The sequence below is a fragment of the Gopherus evgoodei genome, chromosome 2 (genome assembly GCF_007399415.2).
Source record: "Gopherus evgoodei ecotype Sinaloan lineage chromosome 2, rGopEvg1_v1.p, whole genome shotgun sequence".
Lineage (NCBI taxonomy): Eukaryota > Metazoa > Chordata > Testudines > Testudinidae > Gopherus > Gopherus evgoodei.
In genome coordinates this window covers 75569132-75596886 of record NC_044323.1, presented here as the reverse complement: position 1 = coordinate 75596886, position 27755 = coordinate 75569132, and the positions used below count along the sequence as shown (strand labels likewise).

General features: G+C 40.4%; 1 protein-coding gene across 1 annotated transcript in view; it reads left to right on the top strand.

Annotated features, from left to right (window-relative positions):
* GADL1 (glutamate decarboxylase like 1) overlaps nt 1-27755 on the top strand; it is a 121839-nt gene that overhangs the window by 17984 nt on the left and 76100 nt on the right. The window contains exons 2-8 of the mRNA XM_030551005.1: nt 10458-10630; nt 11516-11642; nt 14127-14217; nt 15836-15942; nt 18435-18550; nt 23095-23174; nt 23286-23340. Coding sequence (XP_030406865.1) covers nt 10458-10630; nt 11516-11642; nt 14127-14217; nt 15836-15942; nt 18435-18550; nt 23095-23174; nt 23286-23340 — 749 coding nt within the window. The remainder of the gene's footprint in view (nt 1-10457; nt 10631-11515; nt 11643-14126; nt 14218-15835; nt 15943-18434; nt 18551-23094; nt 23175-23285; nt 23341-27755) is intronic.

Sequence of the window (27755 nt, the reverse complement as noted above, 5' to 3'; positions counted from 1 at the left end):
GCCTCTGGCTCACAGTTTAATTTTGCTTTATGGTTAGCAAAGTCTTGACCATTACTTTAGTTCAGGCCTTAGGCCTCATACCGGACCTCTGATACCAAGGGTTTGTTTCAGTGCCTCATCTTACTACAACCACTGTTAAGATGTACTTTGTTGAAGCTGAAATTTTGTCAAATGTACACTGTGAATGAATTTAAAAAAAAAAACAGGTCAGGAAACAGACTTATTTTGTCTGCAACTGAATTCATAAAAAATAACCACACAGAGAAGAAATTTGAAGTTTCCTGATAATTATATACTTCTACATTTTAACATGTGTTGGTTAATGTGTGCTGTTTTAGGAAATGACTGCTTCCTCAGCTGAATTTGCAAAGATTGATGTTTAAATATGTTTTTAAATGATCAAAAAAGAGTACAACACTTGCATAAAATTAAAGGCTGTCATGCATTGCTTTTAAAATTATGTGGGAAGACCTCCATTTAAAAGGACCTATGTCCAGTTTTTCCCTTGATGTTCCAGTGAATAGCAGAAGAGTCAGAGGGCATTTCTGTAGTTGTTTTGGGACCAGTGGATTGGAACAACCGATCAAATTTTAGCTATTTGAACATGTTATGGACCCTGAAAATATCATATGCAGTAAAATATTCATTATTAATGTGACCATTTTTAATTTACGTAAGAACCATTTTATATCTGTTATACTCACTACATCACTTGCAGATATTAAACATGAGAACATATAAGCAGGCTGCGTCTCATTGGGGTCAGGGAGTTAGGATTTCTATTTCATATTCAGCACCAGCCATTTCTCAGTTTCAGTTTAAGATGAATTCCAATTTTCTTCAGCCACTTTTCCTAATTGGAAATATTACAGCATGAATCACTCTTTCAATTACTTGGCTGGAACATCAAAATGTCATTCTTAACATCCACTCCTGAGCTGCAGTGTAGAACCCTGCTACTTTTGTTTTTGGTTATTTTTGGTTGGTGGTTTTTATTTCATTTTAAAGATGTCCTCCTTGATACTGTCATGCTTAGTAAGCACTTGGTGGGCAGGGTGGTTGGGCAGAGGCATAATGCTTTATAAGCACTCGCACTCAGACTGCATCTTTTCAGGATTCTGGAAACAACTAGGGGCAGGATGTGGCTCCTGATGAGGCTGCTTCATGTCAGTCTGCAGGTACATTGCTGCCTTAGCTGTCTGACCACAGATTACCCAGCAGAGAGGAATTTTTGAGTGGCATATGGCTGGCATAGCCATGTCCACGTCATCTCCTCCTAACCCTTCCTGTCATGTGGGGCAAATCAGGTATGTGGGAGGGTGAAAAGGCTTGTTCAAAGCATAGTCAAACTTCAGCGATTCCCATCTACTGGAACAGGGACCGTTGCAACCAGGCACAAGTTGGCATAGCCCAGAGGCTGCACTATCCTACATCCAGGGCAAGTTGGCTTCTTGCCAACTTTGGGATTTGTGTGTGGTAAAAGAGGTCTGCAGCACCTCAGGCTCTGCACCATAAGGTTCATCTTTGCACTCCTACAAACCTGGGGCTGTTGTGTGCAATGCCGGTCTCTAGATAAGTTAGAGCATTTCAAAGGCAAGCACCCTGTCCATGCCCTATTTCCTCAGGCCATGTCCCCTTCACCAGCAGCAGGGAGGAGATGTGGTGTAGGAGCCACTATGCCAACTCTACAACATTTGAGGATTTCCTTTGCAATGTTATGGGGCCGGAATGGTGTCATACAGCTGCTTTGGTGCCCTGGGCGGATCACCCAAGTGCAACTTTAAGCACTGTATAAGGGATTCGGACAAACTTTTCATCTGTCATCTTTAGCTGTTCCTTCGTAGCCGGCCTGAGAAATGTGTTCACTACAAAACAATATATTTTGCCTTATCACTGGACAAGCTTTACTTTAATCATGGACATTTACAAAGAAATGATATAAAAAAATCTATATCACGAATGAATTCCCTGGCATACATAACAATGATAATATAGCACAGCATAGATGAAGTTCTAATATTATAGTGTGCAGCATGACAATAACAGCAAACCAGTGTACACTGGAGGGCAGACAGTTCAAAATTGAATTTGTCCATTTGTTTTTAATTCACTTCATACAAAAGATGCAGAATACTTTTGGAGGGAGTACTAGCAATTAGTATTTAATACAAGAAAGAATTTTTACTATTTTGAAAGGTTGAATCCATGATTTAAAATTATAATCTATTTAGGATGAATGCAGATGAAGTTAGCGGAATGAATGTTACAATTTATGATTTACTCTTTTGGGTCAAATCTCGCTCTCCTTACTCACTTAGTCACGATACTATTTTATAAGCAATCTGAGCAGGATTTGGAGCTTTATATTTAGATACAAGCTGTGTGCCTCACAGTGCAACCTCTCACCCATCCCCCCTCTAGTTCTGTGTCTCCTGTAAGTAGTAAATCTCCCCAGGACGTTTTATTCTACTCAGATAAATGCTGTTAGAATGTGTCAAGCACAAGGCTCCAGTTTCGTTTTGCAGAGTGAGAATACAGCAGCAAAGGTTTTTCTATTTTATGGTAACACAGGATCACATGTTTAACTGTTAATAAGGCTTGCATAGTGAAAAAGATGGTAACATCAAAGAATATTTTGTTGTGTGTATTGTTTCAACTTTAGGTGCTCACATTTTCTGCTTTCTTTTGAGGAAAATAATATTGATCATAAAAAATGAATGTTGGTTTGAAAATATTAAGCTTTTGAGGTAGAACATTGTACTTTCAGAATGAAATGTCAGAATTATGTGCTTGATCCTGCTCCCATTGAAGCCAATGGCTAAATCCCCAGTTGCCTTGAATGGGAGCTGGATCAGGCCCTCTGTTTGTCACAGGCCATCTTGAGCAGTCAGTAATCCTTAATCTCAGATTTAGAGCACTTCTATTTGCTAATGTTTTGGCATTGCTTCTAGCCTTGAGCCATTTACCTGAAATTGCACTTGCTGCTGGTGTACTTTGTGTGCCTTCTCTCTGACTCAGCTTAGAATGCTGTGTCCAGCTTTTAAAATGCAAAACAAAGAAGTTTGTCACTATCACACCATCTGTAGATCAGGCGCTTATTATTGCATAAGACCCATATGGGGGAAGATGCTGTTTTAGCACGTGAGCTTCATGTGAAACTCAAAGGGCTTTCTTAGACCCAGTGTGTGTGTGTGTTTAAAACTCAGTTGTTTAGAAGGGGCTTTGAAAGCCCACTAGAAATACACAATAAAGTAATGCTATTTTGACCATGATATTTGGAATAGTCTCTAAAAGGAAAAGTACAGTTAAAAGCTTTAGGTCTTCATACAGTTTAAAATGACATTGTTGGCTTTGAGGCTTGGAAAAACGGGTATTAAGAGCACATAATTTAAACCAGCTACCATGTCATTTTAAAGTGAAAACTAAAGGTTGCTCCAAGTCCAGTATTGCCAATCCAGAACATTTTTTAAAAAAGCATGAATTGGGCCCCCAAAAGTCAAAGTAAGGTCCTACTAAATTCACAGTCCATTTTGGTCAATTTCACAGTCAGAGGATTTTAAAAATAGTAAATTTCATTATTTCAGCTATTTAAAGATGAAATTTCATGGTGTTGTAAGGGTCCTGACCGAAAAAAAAAAAAGGATTTTGGGGTGGGAGTAGCATTGTTATTGTAGGAGGGGGTTGGGGCACTGCTACCCTTACTTTTGCGCCATTGGTGGCAGCACTGCCTTCAGAACTGGGCAGCTGGAGAGCAGCAGCTGCAGGCAGAGAGCCCAGCTCTGAAGACAGAGGTGCCGCCAGCAGGAGGACAGAAGGAAGGGTGGCGTGGCATGGTATGGTATTGCCACCCTTCCTTCTGCACTGCTGGTGGTGAGACACTGCCTTCAGAAGTGGTCACTCGACAAACAGCGGCCGCTCTCCGGCCACCCGGCTCTGAAGTAATCACAGAAGTAAGGGTACCAGTACTGTAACCCCCCTACAATAACCTTGTGACCCCCAATGACCCCTTTGGAGTCAGGACTTCCAAATTGAGAAACGCTGTTCTCTCCCCCGTGAAATCTGTATAGTAGAGGGTAAAAGCACACAAAAGACTAGATTTCACAGTCCGTGACGCATTTTTCATAGCCGTGAATTTGGTGCGGCCCTAGTCATAAGCTTTGCTTAAAAATTATGAGATCTAAAGAAAAAAAGTTGGGGGGTTTTCCTGGAATTTTAAACTTTAGGGTACATTCTGGTCACGTTTTCATGCTTTGCTCTGTAACCACGAGGGATACAATTTACTAGAAAAATCTTAAAAATTGAAATCTCAGATTCTCATGTAAGAGTAGCGGCTGGGGTTTAAAGTAAAACATCATTTTTATAGCAAGTCTTTCAATATTTGTAAGAGTCACTATACTTTAAGTCCACATTTTGGTCTGCAAAACTCAAACCCAGCCAACACAGAAAATGTGTATATTTAGGGCCAAATTCTGCTTTCGGGCGCAAAAATTTGTGGTTCCTATTAATTTCCATTGAAACCACATCCATATGGTATATTCCAGGCTAGAATTTGGCTCAGAGGCCAAAGTGGAAGTCTATAGCCAAAAGCTATTGAGAAATTGATGGAGTCAATGGAGAGCATGTTGTTCTCCAGACTAATTTAAGAATGTACTGAGTGCCAAGTCCTAACCTCCTTACTTAGTGCTTAAAGAAGTAAACTCACATTTAAATGAATGGGAATTTACCTGAATAAGGACTGATGTCCCCTGCAATCTGCACATAAGTCTAATCCTTTCTGTGAGGGTGGAGGAAGAAGCAGAAAGGAATCAGCTGTCTCCACAGCATTATCCTCTGCCCCAGGATCTGCAAACATCTGTCTGGGGACCGGTAACCTGTCAGTGCAGAAAGGCAAGGCTGGGAGAACACCTACTGTTACCTTACAACCAAACCCATGGGAAAGTTAGTGCAGAACAAGGCTACACTAACTTTTCTGCAGAGCCCCATGAGAGGTTGTTCTAAGGGCAATAGAAGATGAGGAAGTCCTGGCAGCGTGTCTCCATTTGGGCTAGGAGATCTGAGGTGGGCCTGATTCAGTGGCACAAGGGTAGCGTCGTAGCTTTGGCACAGCCTCTGTTATCCAGGCCTGTCAAGAGAAATTTTGGGCCACGGTACATCATGTTTTCTGGGGCCTCAACTCCTCCCTTTTCACCCTGGTTACAGATTATTCTGAGGGGCCTCAGTACAGTTGCCCCCCACCCCCTTCTCCACTGTTCATCAGCCCTGCTGACATCTGCAGGTTCTGGGAACAGAACAGGAACTGTCCCCTCCCTCACTTCATTTTTTCTGCTTGGAGAAAATCCTGGTCTCCCAAAAGAGCAGTCTGGGGGAAACTTTGCAATAGCTGGCATCTAAGCTATGCAGGTGGTATGCCTCCCATTTGTGGCCTTCTCAAATCCTAGCCCGAACCCCAGCCCCTGCTCTGTAGATCTAAATGAATGGTGCTGCCTGTGTCGCTCATAGCATCTGTGGAAGCGAGAGGGACAGTATTTTCCTGTGTGTGTGTAAATTCTGTTGACATTTAAGGGGGTCAGGCATACATCAAAGGGAGAACTGAATCTAAATCCAAAAACAGTCCCTAATTCCCTGTTCAGTGTGCCCAAAGAGCAGGTAGGTGTCTTCCCATCCTCACTAAACCCAGGTCCTGCAAATCTTTTGAGATCTATTAACTTTGTTTTCATAGAGAAAAAACTCAGACTTTTTAAAGCTGGACATTGTGTACAATGCTCCTGCTGAGGTGTGCTCTAAGGCAAGATGGGAATTGACCTATGTGGCTTTCAGCTGAAGATGAGATGGAATATTACTTGCCTGTTAGTGAGGTTCTATGTTGGATCTACAAGAGAACATGTATCTTTTGGTACAAGAGGGCATTTTATCAACCTAAATTTACCAATTAAGAGTCATATTCTCTTATACAAGACAGTATTAAAAGTAACAATAATACTTTTATAAATGCACATACTAGCTTCCATTAAAGTTGGCAAGTTCATAGGAGGACTGACTGGCCACTTCAGGTCGGAATTTGATCTTATTTGTCCTAATAATGAGAAGAAAATTGAGTAGCTACTTTGTGCCTGCAGAAAGTTAATGTCATGGGATTGAAAGGATTTCTTTATGGACCTACAAACTGCATCCGTATTTCTAGGGTATATTTTATATTTCTTTTGCTTCCTCCATGTGGGAATGTGAATTGTGACTGATATCCAAAGTGAATGTGCTTCATGCTGTCAGGCAGCATGCTGGAAATAGGCAGTCATTTATTTAGGCCAATGTAAAGAGTCACATGTTTGCTTCTGCTGGGAAGTGCAGATAGGAGTAAAAAAGAATTAAAAATGGACAGGAGAGTTGAAAAAATGTGAAGAGGGAGAGTGGTGCTGCCACAGTTTGCTTCCCCATTCCACAGAAGCCTAGACAAGCCCCTCTCTGGCAATAATGCAGTGTCCTGGCTAGAAAGCTCTTGATCGTGCCTGAGTGGGACCAGTGAACAACCACCTCTTGTAACCCAGTGGTTATTGGCACATAAGTTAATGTGTCAAGTATCAGAGGGGTAGCTGTGTTAGTCTGGATCTGTAAAAGCAGCAAAGAATCCTGTGGCATCTTATAGACTAACAGACGTTTTGGAGCATGAGCTTTCGTGGGTGAATACCCACTTCCTCAGATGCATGTAATGGAAATTTCCAGGGGCAGGTATATATATGCTAGCAAGCAAGCTAGAGATAACGAGGTCAGTTCAATCAGGGAGGATGAGGCCCTGTTCTAGCAGTTGAGGTGTGAAAACCAAGAGAGGAGAAACTGGTTCTGTAATTGGCAAGCCATTCGCAGTCTTTGTTCAATCCTGAGCTGATGGTGTCAAATTTGCAGATGAACTGAAGCTCAGCAGTTTCTCTTTGAAGTCTGGTCCTGAAGTTTTTTTGCTGCAGGATGGCCACCTTAAGGTCTGCTATAGTGTGGCCAGGGAGGTTGAAGTGCTCTCCTACAGGTTTTTGTATATTGTCATTCCTAATGTCTGATTTGTGTACATTTATCCTTTTCCGTAGAGACTGTCCAGTTAATGTGATCCCTTGCAGCATTCACTTTTGTGCAATGCCTGTAGTTTCGTTGTCACTTTGGAGAGGACTTTTTGATTTTACAGGCATAAGCAAGAGAGCCAATGATAGCACTGCTCCTTAAGGAGCCAAACTGTTGATGGGATCATGGAGCAATGTATAGGAGCAGCTTCTTTGTGGAGCCAGAGCTTTCTTTTCTAGAGATTCCTTCAGTAATATGTAATGATAAAATCCCTCGGGAAATGGGCTGAATTAATGTCTCTGATTTTAAGCCAGTGTTTCTCCATTTATGTCACCGGAATTACTTATGATTTATATAGATTCAAGATCAAAATCAAGTCCAGATTGATGCACGTGACCTTGGATTTTCTTGCTTTTTTGTTTTGTGTGATTGGAGACAAAATAATCATAAGAGATCTATAGAGTAATGATTTAGCCTAATACATCATGGACTGGCTTGGAAGGATTGATTTTTTTTTTAAATTGGTAAATGCTGGTAAACGTTTATTTCACTGTACATGCACAAAATGATGAACAAATATATTTGATAAAAATTTACAGATAGGCAAAATAAGAAAAATGCTGCTTGCAGACTTACTGAAGTTTCATTTAAGTTTGATTTAAGAATATTTACTTTGTATATTTTGAGGTGTGATGTCATCCCATTTTAATGATGACAAAGCTTTAACTTTTTGAATCTTCTAGTTTACTGCCATTAAACACTGCTTAATTTTCCCAAAATTGTGAATATTGAAATTCATAAAAATAGTGAAAAAATATTTAAAAATAAACATCAATATTATCTGTTGAAATTGTGAAAAAAATAAAAATTGAATTTTGTCAAGATTAATAATGGGATATCATTGCATAAATCAACTTCATTCCCTACCATTCCTTCTCATGGTAAAGTCAGTAGTGGAAGGGCTAGCAAACTCAGAAAACCTGGCAGAATTTTTCTCAATGCTTCCTACATGTGGAAGAGGGCTGGGAGCTGAGAGGTGAAGATGCTATACTTAGCCTGTCTCTCTGACTACCTCATCCCTTTTTCCCCTTCACCTTCAGACTCATAGAATGTGCAGTCTATAATCTTTACCCCAAGTTCCTCTCCCCCAGCTTCATCTTGGATCCTCCTCAAACCAGATTTCTGTCCTCTCCACTCCACCAAAACTGTTCACATCAAGGTCCCTTATGACTTCTTCCTACTCAAATCTCAGGGTCTCCACTTCATTCTCATTTTTCTTGACCTCCCTGCTGCATTTTGATAGTGCTGACCACTCCCTCCTGCTTGAGATGTTGTCTCTTTTGCCCTAGTGAAGTACCGGGTCGCCTGCCACATCTCTGGCTGTACTTTGTGTCTCGTTTGGTTAGTAGTCTTCCTCTCCATCACTTTCCGATGGGAGTTCCCACAGGGCTCTGCCCTAGACCCTCTCTTCACTCTGTGCTCCCTATCTATGGGCAACCTTATCCACTCACATGGCTTTAATTACCACTTCTGCACCCATGAATACCGCAGAACTACCTGTCCACTTCTGGCCTGTCTTTGTCTGTTCAATCTCACATCTCAGCTATTGCTCTGACATCTCCTGAATGTGTCACCCTCTACTTTATGCTCATCTCAGCCAAAATTGGACTCCTGGTCTTCTCTCATGAGATAAATAAGTGAAGCAGGTAAGTAGATGCCTTAGTCAGCTAGTTTCCTAATGATATAAAAGCAGTGTGGCTTCAGGAAAAATCTATATGAGGGGATGATGACAAGGGCTTTGTGGATCACCTCAGGAAGTGCATCCATTGTATAGGGTGGTAGGACGAAAGCATTGAGATGGTTGTGGGAGAAGTGGACAAGCAAGATACGGTATCATTGGAGAACAGATTAGATGTAGGGTGATATGATGAGATCAGGGGAAGAGTAGAGTTGGGAAGGGGCTTTGACAGCAATTGTGAGAAGCTTGAACTTGATGCAGTGGAGAAGGGGGAACTGGTGGAAGAATTGAAGGGGAGGGACAATGGTGGTGTGGTCAGAACAATCAGGCTAGATGTTGGGAGGGAGGGAGTTAGGAGCATAAGGATGCTGGAAATGATGCTGGGAATTTCTCTATGAGGAAAGAAAAAGGGCTGAATGGTGGAGGAAAGGTCAGAGGAGAAAGAAACCTAGTGTGCTTAATATGGAGTTAATAAGCCAGGTGCTTGTCACCTCCCACATCTTTTTTTATTTCAGGCTTTGTGCTCTTCAGGGCAGGGACTATGTCTTCCTCTGTATACTATGACCAATTCTGTGCCCACAATTCAAGAAACATGTTGATTATTTGGGAGGGTTCAGAGAAGAGCCATGAGAATGATTAAAGGATTAGAAAACCTGCCTTATAGTGAGACACTCAAAGAGTTCAATCTATTTAGCTTCACAAAGAACGAGTTAAGAGCTGACTCGATTAACTTATAAGTACCTATATGGGGAACAAATATTTAATAATGGGCTCTTCAATCAACGGGCTCTTCAATGGGCAGAAAAAATCCAATGGCTGGAAGTTGAAGCTAGTCAAATTCAGACTTCAAATAAGCTGTACATTTTCAATGGTGAGAGGACTTAACCATTGGACCAGTTTACCAAAGTTTGTGGTGGCTTCTATATCGCTGACCATTTTAAAATGAAGGTTGGATGTGTTTCTAAAAGATCTGCTCTAGGAATTATTTTGGGTAAGTTCAATGGCCTGTGTTATACAGGAGGTCAGATCAGATGATCATAATGGTCCCTTCTGTCTGTCTAATCTAAAAATTAATGAAATTAGATAATTTCTATTTTTAAAGCTATTCCCTTCCTATTCTAGGGTCTCATTTTGCATTCTTAATGCATGCAAAGATCCATGGCAATTGTTTCCCCAAGGACTTCATTAATTACACTGGGCTATGTGTACAGAGTTTAATACATTGTCAGTAGTGAGAGATTGCTTTTTTCCAGCTTATGATTTAGCTCAGTGGCTCTCAACCTTTTCAGACTACTATTCTCCTTTCAAGAGTCTGACTTGTCTTGTGTACCCCTACATTTTACCTCACTTAAAAACTTACAAAATCAGACATAAAAATACAAAAGTGTCACAGCACACTAATACTGAAAAATTGCTTATTTTTTTATTTTTACCTTATCATTATAAAATAAATCAGTTAGAATATAAATATTGTACTTACATAGTATACAGAGCAGCATAAACAAATAATTGTCTAGGAAATTTTAGTTTGTACTGACTTCAAGAGTGTTTTTATGTAGCCTAGGCAAATATCTGAATGAGTTGATGTACCCCCAGGGGTACATATATCTCTTGTTGAGAACCACTGATTTAGCTGCTCAGGCATCACTTTAACCAAGTTGTATTTCTTTTACAGTTGATAGTAATAAACAGGAAATATTCCAGAGGACGAAGAATGCTGTCTTGGTGAATGGTGTCGTTCTGAATGGCCCGATAACAGATTCAAAAGCAGGAGAAAAATTTGTAGAAGATGCCTGTAAGATCATAATGGAAGAGGTCATACAGAAAGCTGCTGATGTAACAGAGAAGGTAAAGCCTTGGAATCAGTTTGAAAATATATTGTAATAGATATGAGTGATTAAAAACTTTAGCTTTCCAAGACTGCTGAGTTTTATAGCACATAAATGGCATTGAACTTGCTTTTAGTGTGTGGTTAGGTTTTGAAATAAAATATAGCTGTCTGGATTTTAAAATGTGGCATCATGAAACCTTTTAATAACAATTAAATTAAATTAAAATATACATTTGCAAGAAAATGTTTCCTACGTTACTTTGAAATGCCATTTTTTTTGTCTTGGGGCCAAATTTAGCCTTGAGTTTGCGGAGCCTGCAGGAGCATTTGTGTCAGAGACGGATTCAACCCTGAGGAAGGGTGGCTATGGTACCACTGGAGGAGGGCAGCATTACAGACTTGTCTGGGTTCCATAGTGCACTTATTTGCAGAGGCTATTTGAGAGAGGTGCTGGACAGGTAGGCCTTGCCCATTTGTGGGCTGCATGAGCCAGCTCCATGCCCCTGGCACAACAGCATTTGAAGACACCGCGATTTCATGAGGGTTGCTGAAGGCAGAATTTGGTCTACAGGTTTATTATGCCTAATAAAGATATACAAAGCAGAAGCAACTCATCTTGATTTCCAGATTCCAGGTTGAGTTTGCAGCTCCAGCAGTTAGAAAAATAATCTTTTTGCTTTTAACCAGAACAAGTTTGAGCAGGGAGTCCCTGAGACACAATAAAGGATCCCATGAGGCCATTTTTACAGAGTTGCAGTTGAGAGTAGTGCTGCTCTTTTAAGTGCAATTTTCTTGCTTTGGAAACCATTACATTACAGAATCCATTGGTGAGTGAGGTTATATTACCATAACATTTGTCTTCACCAACATGTATTAATTGCTGGCATTTCCCCCATCATTAGGTTTGTGAATGGCAGCCTCCTGAAAAACTGAAAAAACTTCTCGATCTGGAAATGAGGGAGACTGGAGAGCCCCATCAGAGACTCTTGCAACTTTGCCAGGACATTATTCGATACAGCGTCAAAACTAGTAGGAATTTGAGTTCTAATTGTGTTACCTTATTACCTTCAAAAACTCTGAAGTCAGGGTATTTTCTCCTAAACTTTGTTACCCTTCAGGAAACAAGGTGACTTTTTGCTATGTCAACATTTTCTACGTGCCTGTAACCATATGAAAGCATATGAATGCTTTCATTGGCTGTTCTATAGCTGTTTGCGTAAATGCTGGCATAAGTAATTCTTCTCTCCTTCATATCTAGTCCTTATTGTAAAATGAGAGTATCATACCTGCCAAGCTACCTGGATCCTCACAGTGATCAGATGGATTTCTGAGAGGGACTAAAATCTGTATGATGACATTAAAAAACCCTGCGAGGGATTACCGTTGATGTTAATGGGAGACTCTGCTATTCTAAAGTCTCCTGAAAGACACCTTTGGCCTCTAGACAGGTATGGAATATGATATAACAATTTACCAAATCAGGCAGGAGAAAGACCTTAATGAATCCCCAAGACCTTTGCATAGGACTTCCTGCTGTCTGGTTGGTGAGTAGTGATGTCATAGTTGCATTAAATGGCAGTGACTAAGGCAAGGTTAAGTCAGCCTGTTGGTCAAGAATGGCACTGCGTTTACTGTTAACGTATAGCAACCAGTCTGTTTGCAAAAGGAAAGTCAAAACCTTAATGCATGCTTTAAATCACTTTTTAAATGTAATCAGGTGACTGAGTGTGGTATATACTGGCTATTTCACAAATGGATACAAATTTCACCTGGAGCATAATCATGCTACGTGCTGAATATCCCCTTGTAAAATTCTGGTCAGCCCCAATTCCTGCTCAAGACAATAGGGAATGAGTGCTCAGCATCTCAGAAAAGGCGCCCAGCACCTTGCAGGATTGACCCCATTCAGGTAACCTTGATGAAAAGCATTCTGTATAACCAAATATCAACAGAAAGAAATGAGTAACATCTGTTTAGGAAATAGGGTGGTGTATCAAAAGCCTAGTTCGAATTGCAGAAGCATAGCTACATATCCTATACTCACAGTGTATATCAGAAGGTGTGAAGAACATTTGATATACATTACTGGGTATGTTTCCTGCTAAAGATGCTGTTACAGAATAAAAAAATAATTTTGAGAGTGAGCATATGTTTTTTGAAGAACACAGAAATTAGCAGTGCTTATCTGAAGAGTCGCATGCAATATTAATATGCAGATGTCATTACAACGTCAGTGGAATATATTATCTTCATTTTGTAATTTTTCTTTACATTTTCAGTTGTTGCACTGTGCCACCTTAGAAAATGAATTAAATACAAAAGCAAGATGCACAAGTAATGTAACCCTAACTATAAAAGCTACCAAAAGCTTCAGATTTAAGGCTTCTAGTCTGTCATGAATTCATCCTGTTTTATAATACCTAGTTACAATGTGGTGAACTATAATCCAGATGGTAGCGGACCCTGAACTGAATTGATTTTATGATGAAAACTTTTAGATTACTTTAACATAATTTCTCATTATTGTTATATATTTAATGGTGCAGCACCCCCAAGGTAAAAGACAGTTTCTCTCTTTCTCTATATCTCAGAAATTTTGGTAAAAGAAAGAAACACAATTTTAAAAAAGGAAACATTTAGAAAAGTGTTTCCAGAGAGGCTGGCTCTTTAAAGTAATTTAACAGGGAAATTAAAAAAACAAAAAACTTCCCTGCAGGTTGGCAGGGAGGAGTACGAAAGAAGAACACTGATGGGGTAAATGAAAATTATCTATAATATCATTCCATTTGTGTTCAAATCCTGCTTGCAGTACTCACCTGAATAGTCCAACTCACACAAGTAGTCTCACTGCAATATGAGAAATGACCAGTGAGGGTTGGACAATCATATCTTAAATAAGTAAAGTTGAGTGCAGGGTTAAAATGGAAAGTGAAATTTAGGAAGTCAAATGTAGAGCGCAGAGTCAGACTGCCCTCAACTCCTGCTCGCAAGATGAATCTGTAGGTGTAAATTCTAGAACTGGTCAGAAAATGGTGATTTTTTTTCAGCAGAAAATATAAATGAAAATGAGAAATTTTTTGTTAAAATTTTCAGTGGAAATTTTTTTTGGGGGGGAGTCAAAACTGAAACTGGTACTTTCTATGAAAGTTTTTGTTTAAACTAAACCAAATTTTCCTTCAGAAGTTTCAGCAGGAAGTTTTCAAGCAGTCTTAATAAATTCACCACTATGAAGAAGGGCAGCAGGAGGCATAGGTGCTATTTAAGTCCCACTTACACCTTGTTTGAGCACAGTTACAAATTTCACCCTTTGTGAAAAGTTTGGCCAATCTGGGGAAAGAAGAGAACATCACAGGGACACTAAAGGGATAATCAAGTAAAATGCTGCTGTTTGGCCATGTAGTATGTTTTAATCTATATACCTGCATCCTGTGGTCATGCAGTAGAGATGCTGTTGTGCTTATTTTCACTTGTGAAGTATACTGGAGTACTTATGTTTCATTTTTAAATCTGCAGATCATCCAAGATTTTTCAATCAGTTGTATGCTGGTATTGATTATTACTCTTTAGTGGCTCGTTTCATTACAGAAGCATTAAACCCAAGTGTGTAAGTGTATCTCTTTTGTACTCATTGAGATGACCCTGGAACACTATAGTAACATTCCAGATTTTTTTAAAATTATGACTATCCACTTCAGGTTTCTGTTTACAGTAACACAGAGGACTTTTAGCAGGAACCTGGGGATAATAACAGAGTTTGGTTCTGTATCACATAACCATATACTTCGACAGAAACTTGGCCAAGCTGTTGGAGCCTTTTTCAGTCTGTGGGTCTTAATTTAGGAGTAAAGATTCCCCACTGAAGGGCTTTTGTTTGTCATCCCTTTTACCTGTAAATTTATTCTTATTTAGGGGATCTAGATATGCTATTTAGATATGCTTTTAAAAACAAACTTATTCAGAAAAAGGCTGTCCTCTCAATGAGCAGGACTTTGATCTCACTTCCATCAGTGTAAATCCGAGGTTACTTCAGTGGTGGTGTTTGGGATTTATGCCATTATAATGGAGATCAAATATGCTCCCGGGTGTTCAAGGTGCAGCTAGTACAAATGTTGTTTTTTGTTTTCATAGTGTTTGTTTGGTATGAAGTGTTAAATTGATTCATTTTTCTTTCTTGACATCCCGAAGTTATATGCCCTTAAATAAACTTTTCCCATTTTGGGACTGATATTTTAAAGTTGATCCAAAGTTAGGACTGATGTTAGCTGAACTGTTGTAAGCATGCTCAATGGAGTCCTTCAGCCACCTTCAGTATTTGCTCCACATAGTATTAAGTATGGGCACCACAATGAATTTGCACAAATGTTATATATGTATATGTCCAAGCAATACGGGGAAGATAAAACCGAAGTCTATGGTCCAAGTACGATTGCTTCAGGTAGGGAGAGCTTTCAGTGTTTTGAGTGCCAAACTACAGAAGCAACAGGAGCTCCTACAGTTCAGCACCCACAAAAATTTGTCTAGTTACATTCATGGATGTTATGTTTTCCATACGTATTTTCAACCTGAGTGACTTCTGTTTTTGGTGAAGAGAGTAACACACTAAAAAAAGCACAAAAGTAAAGTCTCCATGAGAGAGCACAGTGTGTGTATCTCCTCTGAAACAGTCTGCACTGAACTGAACACAAATGGCGTCCTGGTTGGGCAGGCAGATGTAAAGGTGTAGTAAACAAAAGGATAACTTACATAAAATGGATAATTAACCCCAGTAGCGTATGGTTTTATTAGTTGTTATTCACTTAATCTGAGTCAAAGGACTGAAATCCCTATGCATTGCTTTGAAAATGTAAAAGTCAGTGTCATGATGCTATTAGGAACAGAGTAAATTGACATACTGGATTAGACCTTTGGTATATTGAAATCCAGCACCAGATGCTTCAGAGGAAGGTGCAAGAAATCACGCAGTAGATTGATGTGGGATAAACTGCCATGGAGGAAGTTTCCTCCTAATCCCATAGTTAGAAATTAGCTTAAACCCAGAAACATGAGATTTTATCTTCCTCTCAAAACTTTTTTTATCATTAACATTATAAACTCTGGATATTCTTATCTATATAAATCTCCAGTCCCTCTTTGAATCTTGCCAAATTCTTAGTCTCTGTGATGTCCTGTGACCATGTGTTCTGTAGTCTATTGCCAATCATGATACTTTTATATTTATTCAGATATACATATGAGGTGTCCCCCGTGTTTTTGTTAGTGGAAGAAGCAGTCCTGAAGAGAATGATTGAATTCATAGGCTGGAAAGAAGGTGATGGCATATTTAATCCAGGTAAGAAAACAGCCTTCCATCTTCCGAATTTCAAACTAACCTATAGAAACTGCAGAGAGCTACAGATTATGAATTTTTGATTATTTAGCATGTCTAGTATACTCAAAAAAGCATACAAAATCAGATGACGCAAGGACTTTTAGCTTTTAATAAAGTTATTTTACCCAAGCTTCTAGACCAGGGGTGGGCAAACTTTTTGGCCTGAGTGCCGCATTTGGTTTCGTAAATTGTATGGAGGGCTGGTTAGGGGAGGGATTCGTGGCCCAGCCCCCAGCTCTGTGTTGCCCGGCTGGAGCCCGGCCACGCCCTTGCCGCCACCACACAGGACAGAGAGCAGGTGAGGCTGGGCTCTGAACCTGTGCTGCCCCAGGAGCTCACAGCCCCACCGCCCAGAGCCCTGCGGCAGAGCAAGTGAGCTGAGGCTGCGGAGGAGAGGGAACAGCAGGGGAGGGGCTGGGGGCGAGCCTCCTGAGCCAGGAGCTTGAGGGCTGGGCAGGACTGTCTGGTGGGCCAGATGTGGCCCGTGAGTCATAGTTTACCCACCTCTGTTCTAGACCGTCATAATAAAAATTCTGTGAATCTGTACAGTCACATGAAATGAAAGCAGATGTATGGCTCAATTAACAAAAAATTGCACAGAATTAATTTTAGAGCCCCTGGTATTGAAGCCCACCCAGTTCTCTTTAATATCAACCCTAAGATCACCTTCAGTGGCCTGAGTGGGCAGCAGTCTCAGGCTCCAGTTCTCTGTCACTATGAGCTAATCTACTCAGACTGATTTTGGAGTAAGACTACGCCATTTAAAGTGGTCATAGTTTCAGAGGCCCACAAGTGCTTTACAAAATACATTGAGCAGGAGGTCTTCAAGCAATGTATTAGTTGTTATGGGCCACATTGTATAGTTTACTTAGAGCCTGGTGCTGAGATGTGGGGTGAAGTTGTACAGCCTCAGAGGGTGATTGTGCCTCTGAAGCGTGTAGGAGGGGTGCATATACTGCACCACCCTGCAGTACTCCTTTCTGTATGGCTGGCCAGCTCCACTGACTGCTATGAAGGGGACAGCCTTTGAGCTGGTTGTCAGTCCCTAGCATAGGGCTGTGTTTGTGCGTGTTCCTTGTGAAAGATGCCTGATCCATGCACCCACACGAAGGTCAGGCACAATGCACCCTGCGTCTTACATCTTTGTATCAGTGTGTATCATGTACAACTTGTGCTCATCCAGCACATTTCCTGAAGGTCATTCCTGGTTACTTTTCTCTTCTGCCAGCATCTTTGTAACTATCTGCATGAAAGCCAGTCAGTAGTGTGACAGGGTACGCCTCTGTGTACACTGCCTACATTTTGGGTGTCAATGTTTATCTTAGTAGGAGTGACTTGAGCAAACTCCTTTTGGTGTGATAGTGTTTTGAAATGATATGAGCAGGTAGACCATGAAATATTTCTGATTAATTTTTTTTGAAGGCTACATTTTAAACCCCTTTTTGTTTTGTTTAAAAAGTAGCAATATTGTCAATTTATTTTAGCTACAGGTGCACAGAGAGAATGGAATGTAACAATTTATTCCCAAAGTCTTTCTGTACCAAATTATTAGCATCAAGATACCAAGCTATAAGATTCTCCATCCTGCTTCCTCTGAAAAAGAAGCAAACGTTAACATATAGTTAGTGGAAGGGATGAGAAGTAGTTAATGTATCCCACCAATAAGTGGTATAAAAGTAAATTAACCATAATTAAAGACATTGGAAATTTGTGGGAAATTATACCAAATTTGTGGATTTTTTTGTCCTAGATTCTGTGCATACTTTTAGAAAAACCTCTGGCATATTCTGCAGATTTTTTTTAAAGGAAATTTACTCAAAATATATCTGAGGACACTAAAAGGTTCTTTAGTACATTAATTGTATCTTTATTTTCTAGCTTCCATAAAACTGAATTTTTATATAAGCCAATCTTGCCTCTAAAAAATCCCATCTGTTTCCTTGAGCTCTTCCATTTCCCTTCCAGATCTTCTCCCAGAGATCTTCTGTTCCTTCCAGTTCCTCCTAATTGTCTCTTTCCCCTTTTTCCTTTCCAAATGGATTGAGACCTGGTTGCCTGAGGGACCGTCTCTCTTTCCGTGGTGTACTGCCACAAATGAGATTAGCAAAGGTGCTGGAGCTCCCATAATGTATACAAGAAGAAACTGGTGGCCAGGTATCCTCTGTGAGGACTTCTTGGTTTCTGGACTCATTCCCTTGCCATTTGGTCCACTACAGCCCAGATATGTTAACCTTCCAAGCAAGCAGCAAAACCTCCTTTTCTTCTCTCATCTCCCAGGCTGTTGAGTAAGGACTGGGCTATGATGGATCTATTTACAGGCTAGTTTTGTGGTTTTAATTTATGGGCTAAGTGCCCACAGCACAAGATGAGCACCAGGAGTTACTTATTGGTTTGAATTTCTAAAATGTAATAAATGAATATGTTGTTTTGTGTGTGTTTTTTGTTTTTTGCAGGTGGTTCTGTTTCTAATATGTATGCTATGAACTTAGCTAGGTATAAATATTGTCCTGACATAAAGGAAAGGGGGCTTTCAGGGCTGCCAAGACTGGTCCTGTTTACATCAGAAGAGGTAAAGAAATTGCATCCATCTTCATTATAGACTTTTTATTAATGAACTTTTTTTTTCTTTTGCATATGCTGTACATTTCCATTGTTTGATTGTGTGTCTAATGCTGTTCCAAGCATAATAAAAGGGTCATCATTATACAGTAGGAAACATGGTGTGTAGAGATGGCTGGTGTTGAATTCTCTCTGCACAGATAAACTCTCCATTCCTGGCAATCTCTGGTGTTGGGAAAAGGAGGGGTTGTGGTGAAACAGAGCTCCTCTGTCTGATTTCCCACTGACATAACGTCCAGCAGGAACATACCTCGGTAGTGCAAGTTAAAGCTGCTATCCTGCAGCTTCAGCTTATGCTGGGGCCAGGCAATCAATAGTAAATAGAAAGCTACAACTGACTCCCTGGCGCCTACCCCCAGCCCCCCACCCGCTTCTCCACTGGCTCTGAGCACAGCTTGGCTGCACTGGAGAATCAAACCCAACAAAGAGAATCCTGGCAAAACCTTTCACTGAAGCTTTCTAAACAAGGCTGCTTTAATAACCTACTTTAAAGAATCTAAAAACTTCTTCCTGTTTTAAAGCTTTCAAACACAACATATGCAAAATTCAGGTGGGAGACTGTAGTAGGAGGGATGCCCACCGGCACTAATTCTCTGTCAGAGCTTCAGCCTTTAATTAGAGCCTCTCTTCTCCCACCTACATCTCTGCCCCTTGGGCTTTGTGACCTTCACAACCCTTTTAAACAAACTAGGTTGAGTATAGTTGTGTTTTGAGATTAGATTGGCACAGGTGGTATAATTATTATTACTATTACTTCTGTTACAATAGCAGCTAGACGCTCCAGTGGAGATCTAGGCCCAATTTTGCTTGGAAATACATACAGTTGATCTAACTTACGTCACTCAGGGGTGTGAGAAAAACACCTCCCCCGCAAGCGACACAGGTTACAGTGACCTAAGCACTGTCTCCTGCCAACATAGCTTCTGCCTCTTGCAGAGGTGGAGAATTATGTCTATGGGAGAGCACTCTCCCATCAGCATAGAGTGTCTTTACCAGACTGCGCCGATGTAGCACTTCTAATATAGACCTGCTCTCAGACTTTAAGGCCAGAGGGGACCATTGTGACCATCTAGTCTGATCTTCTGCACATTGCACGGCACAGAACCTCCCCCACCAACTCCTGTAATAGACTCCTAACCTCTAGCTGAGTTACTGAATTCCTCAAATCATGGTTTAAACACTTCAAGTTATAGAGAATTCACCATTTACCCTAGTTTAAACCTGCAAGTGACCTGTGCCCCATGCTGCAGAGGAAGGCAACCCCTGCCCCAGGTCTCTATCAATCTGACTCGGGGAAATTCCTTCCCAACCCCAAATATGACAATCAGTTAGACCCTGAGCATGTGGGCAAGATCCACTAGCCAGACACCTGGGAAAGAATTCTCTGTTGTAACTCAAAGCCCTCCCCATCTAGTGTCCCATCCGTTGGTGATATTTGCTGCTAGCAGTCACAGGTTGGTTACATGCCATTGTAGGCAGTCTCTGCTCTTTTGCTGTAAGGTAAAGTAAGTTTAGATAACATGCACTCTAACTCAAGAAGATAGAAAATCCTTAGCTACTTGAAATAATGGTGGTTTAATGGAGGAAACTGCACATACCTTTGCTGGACAGTTCCTCAGTGACACTTGAGATAACAGCAGCAGAAAAATTGTTAGTGTTCTGCCTTCCTGAGTTTTAGCTGGTGTTTCTGAACCTGTAATACATAACTGAGTACAACTCACACTACAGTCATTAACCACATTTTAATCATTTTTCCTTTTCATTATATTTGAGTCTTATCTGATTTTGTTCAGGAATAAGAACATTCTGGTGGGCCAGAAAGATGAGAATGCAATGGAATTGAGACTAAGAGAAGAAAAGAACTGCATGAGAAATTGCAATGAATACTTTAATGCTGGTAGTTTTTTAGTGTGATGAAATGGAACCCCTCCTCAATGTGACTTGATCATACATGTAAACTAAGTATGAGAGTACAATATTAAGCAACCCCTTTGATCTGCTACTGAGATTACAATAGACATAATGAGTAATAAAGCCATAACATAATTGCTTTATGTGCTCTGGTTTCCAAAAAACTTTTCAAAAACAAGAACATATTAATTTTTATTCTGTCTTCGTGAGTGCAGGACAAGGTTACATTGTGTTTGGAATTACAACAAAAAATCATAGAATCATAGAATATTAGGGTTGGAAGGGACCTCAGGAGGTCATTTAGTCCAACCCCCTGCTCAAAGCAGGACCAATCCCCAGATTTTTACCCCAGCATTCATTCCCCATTTTAAATGTACTGGTATTCAGTTTGGTCTTGTGTTTTGAAAAGGTTTCTTTTTTCAACCTGAATGATTACAGATATTATATCTTCCTCAAAAGAAGATTAAAAAGAGTTTACTTAAAATAGGAGCCCTAAACTATGTTATAAATGGATTGACACTGTGGATTGACTGTAGTTTCTGTAAATACATGTGCATCTTTTGTTAAAATGATGCTATGTAACTTATTACATTAGTGTGTTTAGCAAATAATAAACAGTCTATTTTGGAGCCAGTATATTTGGGAGACTATTTTTTCTTTTAGTGCAGCGATGGAAGCACTCCAAAGCTATGCTTTAGCGCAACTCTTATCCTCTTTACAATGATAGCTTCTGGCCATACGCTTAAGGCCTTTTTCTGCTCCCATTGAAATCCAAGGCACAACTCCTATTTCAATGGGAGCAGATTGGACTCTTAAAGTCCAGAAATGACACCATCTACATGTTGTTTTCCTTGGAGATTCAGTCAGTTTCCATTTTTTTCTCTCTCTCAGTATCTCAAATACTGAAGCTGCACTTATGTTCTAGCCCCTGTCCACATTTCATAATAAGATCTATGATTCGGTGACCTGCTTTTATCTACCAACTTAAATTTTGCAGATCCACTGCTTTCTGGAGCAATTTGATTATTCCCAGTGACTCAGTGTCATGCGTTTCATTTGAACATAGTGGTAAAAGTCAGCGGTATAAACAAGCTTCCCCCCCCCCATTGCTGTTTTTAATTATTTATTCATTCAGAAGTCATTTGAAACTCTCTGTTGCTGGAGTCCAAATCTCTCATGAACAAAAAACATTGCATCTCTATAATATATTGCCAGTTGCTGATGTAATTTGATGTAATTCAAGATTAATTATCCACCTATGTATACTATTATTCTTGCAATAGTTTAAATGAATGAGTCCTGAAGGTTTTGTGAATGTGTCATGTTAGAAAATTAAACAGTTTTTAAGATTGACTGACTGATATTAGCTGTTTAGTATTTTGTGTGCATTTATTTAGTTGAAAGGAAAAAAAATCTTCCTGTTTTTAAAAAAGAAAGAAAGAAAACACTTTGAGATGATCCACCTCATCAAAATAAGCACGACAGGCTTGAATACCCTTAATGTATTAATACCCACACATTAAAGTGCTGTACATTTTTCATAATTATGTTCCTCTGTAACTGCTTTTGTGTGAATCATCTGGAAGAAAATGGAATTAATCAATCACCTGGCTTCACCTCCTGTATGATAAGAAACAATTCTAGACATCTTCAGGGTTGTTGGAATGTATGTTATTTTAACCCCTGAAATAATAACATGAGAGATTTGCTTCTATTTTCCAACAAGAGCAATTTTAAAATACCCTTTCACGTTTAGGGCAAGCTTAATCCTGCAAGGTGCTGAGAGCTCATGTGAGATGCTAAGGGCACATCAAGATCTACTAGCTTCTATGGGAGACGAATGTATTTAGCATCTTGCAGGTGCTTCTCAGTACCTTGCAGGATGGAATCCTAAAGACTTGTAAATGGCTTGTAAAATGTAAAAGTTAAATTGGATTAAGGCAGGGTGTGAATTTAAAGTGCAATAGCTAACTGTGACTGTGAACTAAGATAAACCAGAACAAGGTACTCTTATAGTGAAGCCCTAGGTCACAAAGATAAAATTTAGAAATATGGTAAAATATGAAACTCTGAATCTTTGCATTAAATAGAAGAAAAACTGCAAACTACATTGCAGAGATTGTTGACTTGATTCTTATTCACACTAAGGCCACTTTACACCACTCTCAAAATGTAAACACCCACTTTAAGGCCCCTTCACACTGCTAGAGTGGTGTAAAGTGGACTAGTATGTGTTTACTTCTACTTATAAGGCCCCTTTGAGCTGTATACAGTGTCTTTAGTATAAATGAGAAGCAGGTTTTGTGTGTGCACACTTGTGTGAAGATATTGTTATGGTATCTTTTTATCAGTATCTTAAATGTGGACCACATTACTCTTTGTCTCATTATCTACTGTACTATTCAGTGCATGTCATTTGACTTGAGTTATTTTGTTTCTTCACAGCATTCACAATTCGTTGTTTGCATTAGGAAATATAGTTAGTGATGTGACCATGGTCAAATATTAATGTCATTATACACCATGTCAAGTTTTTTTTTTTAAGATAAGTTTACTTTTTTGATGTCTTTTTCATTTACTCAGTGTCATTACTCCATGAACAAGGCAGCTTCTTTCCTGGGCATTGGCACGCAGAATGTTTACTTCATCACAACAGATGAAAGGTAAGAAAACAGAGCCACTGCCATGGTCTGATCCTTTTAAAATGCAGTAGTGCTGTAAGTAAGTAACCTATTTGAACATAACTGAAAAAGTTTTAAATCTGTGTCCCTTAGAGGTAAGATGATACCTGAGGAACTGGAGAAAGAAGTCCAGCGGGCCAGGAAAGAGGTGAGAGGGGGAGAGAGAGCAACCATGGAGGCTGTGGGTTGTCCATTTGAATGAAAGAAAGGGGACTAAGAGTGAGCAGAAGTTACAATAGAGCAGTTCATATACAAATGTTCTTACACATGCAACCTGCTTGCCACAAATTGTTCAGTAAGCCAGGAATTCCGGGGGATTTGCTGTACAAGGCCATTAACATTTCCCAAGGCCTTTGCTAGTGTTAATCATAAGATCAAATAATGCTGCTTTGAAGGACTCTAGTACATCTTTTCCACTCACAATATTCCATTTGCCCTCAAGCCTTCATAAATTGTCATGATGAATGTATTGCTTTAAACGGTTGCTGCTTTCTTGATTATAATGTAATGATCTTTAACTGTAGCAAAAGCTACCTGCAAAAGCTGTAAGGGAAGAGTCAGCAAATGTTACGAAGCATGTGGAATAAAGGCCTGTTGTCTTAGCATGTAGTACCACTTTCCACCTCGCCCCATGTAGTGACAGGGATCAGAGGGATCCATCCAGTGTTTATGTTCCTCCAGGGATCCTGCTATCCAGGAATAGATTGGGGGTAGCATTTGCAGGGACTAGGGTATTGCACTGTGAGATGTATTTTGCTGCTCAGGGCTTGTCTACATCAGAAAGTTGCAGCGCTGGTGAGGGAGTTACAGCGCTGCAACTTTGAAGGTGTACACATCTGCAGGGCATCACCAGCGCTGCAACTCCCTGTTTGCAGCGCTGGCCGTACTCCCGTTTTGTCTCGGGTGTAGAGGATCCAGCGCTGGTGATCCAGCGCTGGTAATCCAATGTAGACACTTACCAGCGCTTTTCTTGACCTCCGTGGAAGGAGGAAGCCTCTGGTAATCAAGCTGGTCTCACTTTCCCGGTTTGCTCTCTCGTTCCCGGAACCCCGAGCAAGCAGGTCTCCTTCCCTGCGGTTTGCAGGGTGGCTCCGGGAACGCGAGAGCAAACCGCGGCGAAGCTGGTCTCCTTTCCCGGTTTGCTCTCTCGTTCCCCGAACCGCCGAGCAAGCGGTTCTCCTTCCCTGCGGTTTGCAGGGTGGCTCCGGGAACGCGAGAGCAAACCGCGGCGAAGCTGGTCTCCTTCCCCGGCTTGCTCTCTCGTTCCCGGAACCCCCCTTGAAGCCGCCCAACAGCGCTGCAGTGTGGCCACATCTAACACCACTTGCAGCGCTGGTTGCTGTAAGTGTGGCCACTCTGCAGCGCTGGCCCTATACAGCTGTACTAATAGAGCTGTAACAACCAGCGCTGCCAAATTTTAGATGTAGACATGGCCTCAGAGTGTATGCCCACAGTCTGCCAGCTAGCACTTGTTACTGACATTAGCTTATGAACTCACTAGCTTGGGGACCAGAACATGACTCCTAAGATTCTGATCATCTTTCCTTGGATTGATTAGCTGGGCCTTCCTCTATTCACCCAATTTGTGCATCAAAGCAGCAAGGGCTGGGATTGAGCCTTTAGGCCTCAGTCTGGGAATCGCATACAGACACCCTGCTGTGCCATCTAGGATGTTAATGTTCTGGACCACACACAATGGGGCTGACATTTATACCTACTTTCCCATCATTGGCAATGGAGTCAGAAGTGACTGTGCCATCCTGCCTTGCTCCAGGATGGCAGAAAAAACTTTCAATAAGGGCTGCCTTACAAGTATATCCTTAACCAAAACCCAACAGTTATTTCCCCACTGTGTACTATATTGAGTTCTGACTACTGATTTACTGTGGGCCTAATTGCATAGCAAAACAAATTCCTCCTTTCCCCCCTCCACTCCCCCAGACAGCTGAAGCAGAAGACCTACACTTTGCTCATATTGAGCAGGTAGGAGAAAACAGAAGTGAAAATAAAACTGGGCAACTAAAAAGCAATAAATTAGCTGGGCTAATACGGAAAAATTCCTTGCTCAGGTAAGAAAAGGACTTTCCTTTCTTGGCCTGCGAATGAACTGTTGATTTTTTGGATGATTTTAAAGAAAAGCACCTAAAAGAAGAATGGGCTAGATCCATTTGTGTTGCACTGATTTTTATAGAAAAGAGAACTTTTTCCTTATTAAAAATGTTCTGGTTACATATTTGCTTTCTTTCATAATGTTTATTATTGTTTCATTTGCCTTGAAATGGGAACGACAAGCACTTTGAAAGGTTCTCTCATTTCAGTTTAGGTTCTGTAAGTACCTCTCTACTTGATGAAATGCTATTTTATAATTTTTCCACAGAAATATGCCTCAGTGAATCACAGTAAATATTCTTCTAACACCAGAGGACTATTTTTTTTTCTTATTCTGCAGTGGTGGAAGTGCATGAGTGTTCTATAAAGCATAACAAGGAGACAAAGTGGATGAGGTAATATCTTCTCTTGGACCAATTTCTGCTGGTGAGACAGACAAGCTTTCGAGGTTACATAGAGTCCAGATATGAAGAAGAGCTTTGTGTAAGCTTGAAAATTTGTCTCTCACAAACAGCAGTTGGTTCAATAAAAGATATGATCTTACCCACCTGGTCTGTCCAGTATCCTGAGATCAACACTGCATAAGGCATAATAGACTAGAACCCTTGGCCTCTTTACTAACATGGTACGACTAGACCTAGTACTTACAACAAAAAGGAAAAAAACTCAGAAAGGATTTGCTTAAATATAGTGGCAAGCAGAATAAAAACATGCTTCCTTTACTTAATAAAAATGTTATGGTCATTATCAAGAATTCATAGAGGACTCAATCCTGTTGGCCTAATTCAGGCAAACCCCTTGTTGGCTTCAGTAGGAGTTTTGCCTTTGCCTGTTCATTTACTGGGGGAGCAGACCAACAGGGATTTTTCAATGAATTTTTGTTAAATGTAATGAATACATAGAATTATTGCCATAGCGGAAGTGTTGCTTCACTTGGTACTTTAGTTTCAGGCTCTTTTGTTGTGTTTCAGATTAGTTGACTTGTTTTAGACTGTGAGAGGAATGAGACCTTACAGACTGGGATTTTTGTGAACATATGGGCCTGAGTCTCATTTACACGAAGGCCTTTTACACTGCGCTGGAAGTATAAGTAAAATTGACTCTCCCTGCAAGGCCCATTGACATGGTTAGGTGTAAAGTTGCCTTAGTGTAATTGTGAATGAGGCCTATATGTCTTCAATAGATGCTTAAAAGTAAGTGATAGTTATTTAAAGTTGGTCTGGATTTCATTTGAAATAAAACATCACATTGCCAGATTGTCAACTGCTATAAATTGAAATGAATGGAGCTACACTGATTTACATCAGATGAGGATCTGGCCCTAAAACTAAATCAGAGAGAGGTCCCTCTCGTTAGCCTAAAAATTAAGCATGTAGTTGATGAGAAATCCCAAATTTAACAGTTTAATACCAGTTTTAGTGCGTATGCAGTGATGATTTTACCATCCTTTGGCCATGACCTTGAGTGGTGCAGAGGACTAACCACTCCCATTGACCTGAGAGTTCTATCGCTCAGTGCTGCTTGGGATGAATTTAGCTTCTCTAAATAAATGCAAACTTGGTTGCATGTGCAACTCTCACTGACATCAGTAAGAGCTACAAACTCGTATCAGAGGGCAGAGTTCCATCTACTATTGTGTCAAGTATCAGAGGGGTAGCCGTGTTAGTCTGGATCTGTAAAAGCAGCAAAGAATCCTGTGGCACCTTATAGACTAACAGATGTTTTGGAGCATGAGCTTTCGTGGGTGAATACCCACTTCCTCAGATGCATGCAAGAATTGACATGCATCTGAGGAAGTGGGTATTCACCCACGAAAGCTCATGCTCCAAAACGTCTGTTAGTCTATAAGGTGCCACAGGATTCTTTGCTGCATCTACTATTGTAACCACCCTGCTAGGATTAACTAAACAGGGAAACTTTTGCTGCCGAGGCCAAAAGGGAAAGAGAGAATTGCCAGAGACCTCAAAGCTGCCAAAAGTTTCACTGCTCAGTCTATCTAATCTGTCTGAGAGAGAGATGGGAGAAGATCTCACTATATGTTTAACCGCTGCCTGTAATCCTTACTATTTTCAGAAGAGTAGGACAGAGACAGTGACTTGCTGTGGACCACTGACATCAGGGTTAGTGATAATGGTTCCAGCTTTAGAATATGCTGGCACCTGCTAAGGCAGAAGGTGTTACCAAGCTCAGCCTTTCTCTGCGCTAAGCAGGGTGAAGAATACAAGTACTACAGAGGTAATGCAGGTGGGATCCCCTGAGAGATGGAGTCACTTCCTTGCCTGATAGTTGAGCTAATGGTGCCATCGATATTAGGCAGAGCTGCAGCAAACACAGCAGTGAGAAGGAAAGGATTGTGAAATGACAATTAAAGTAAAAAAGAGAGATGTCAACTATGCAACATACTTTCATCTTTACAGGGCTCAAAGCTGTCAAAATATAGTGTGCATCTAGTAG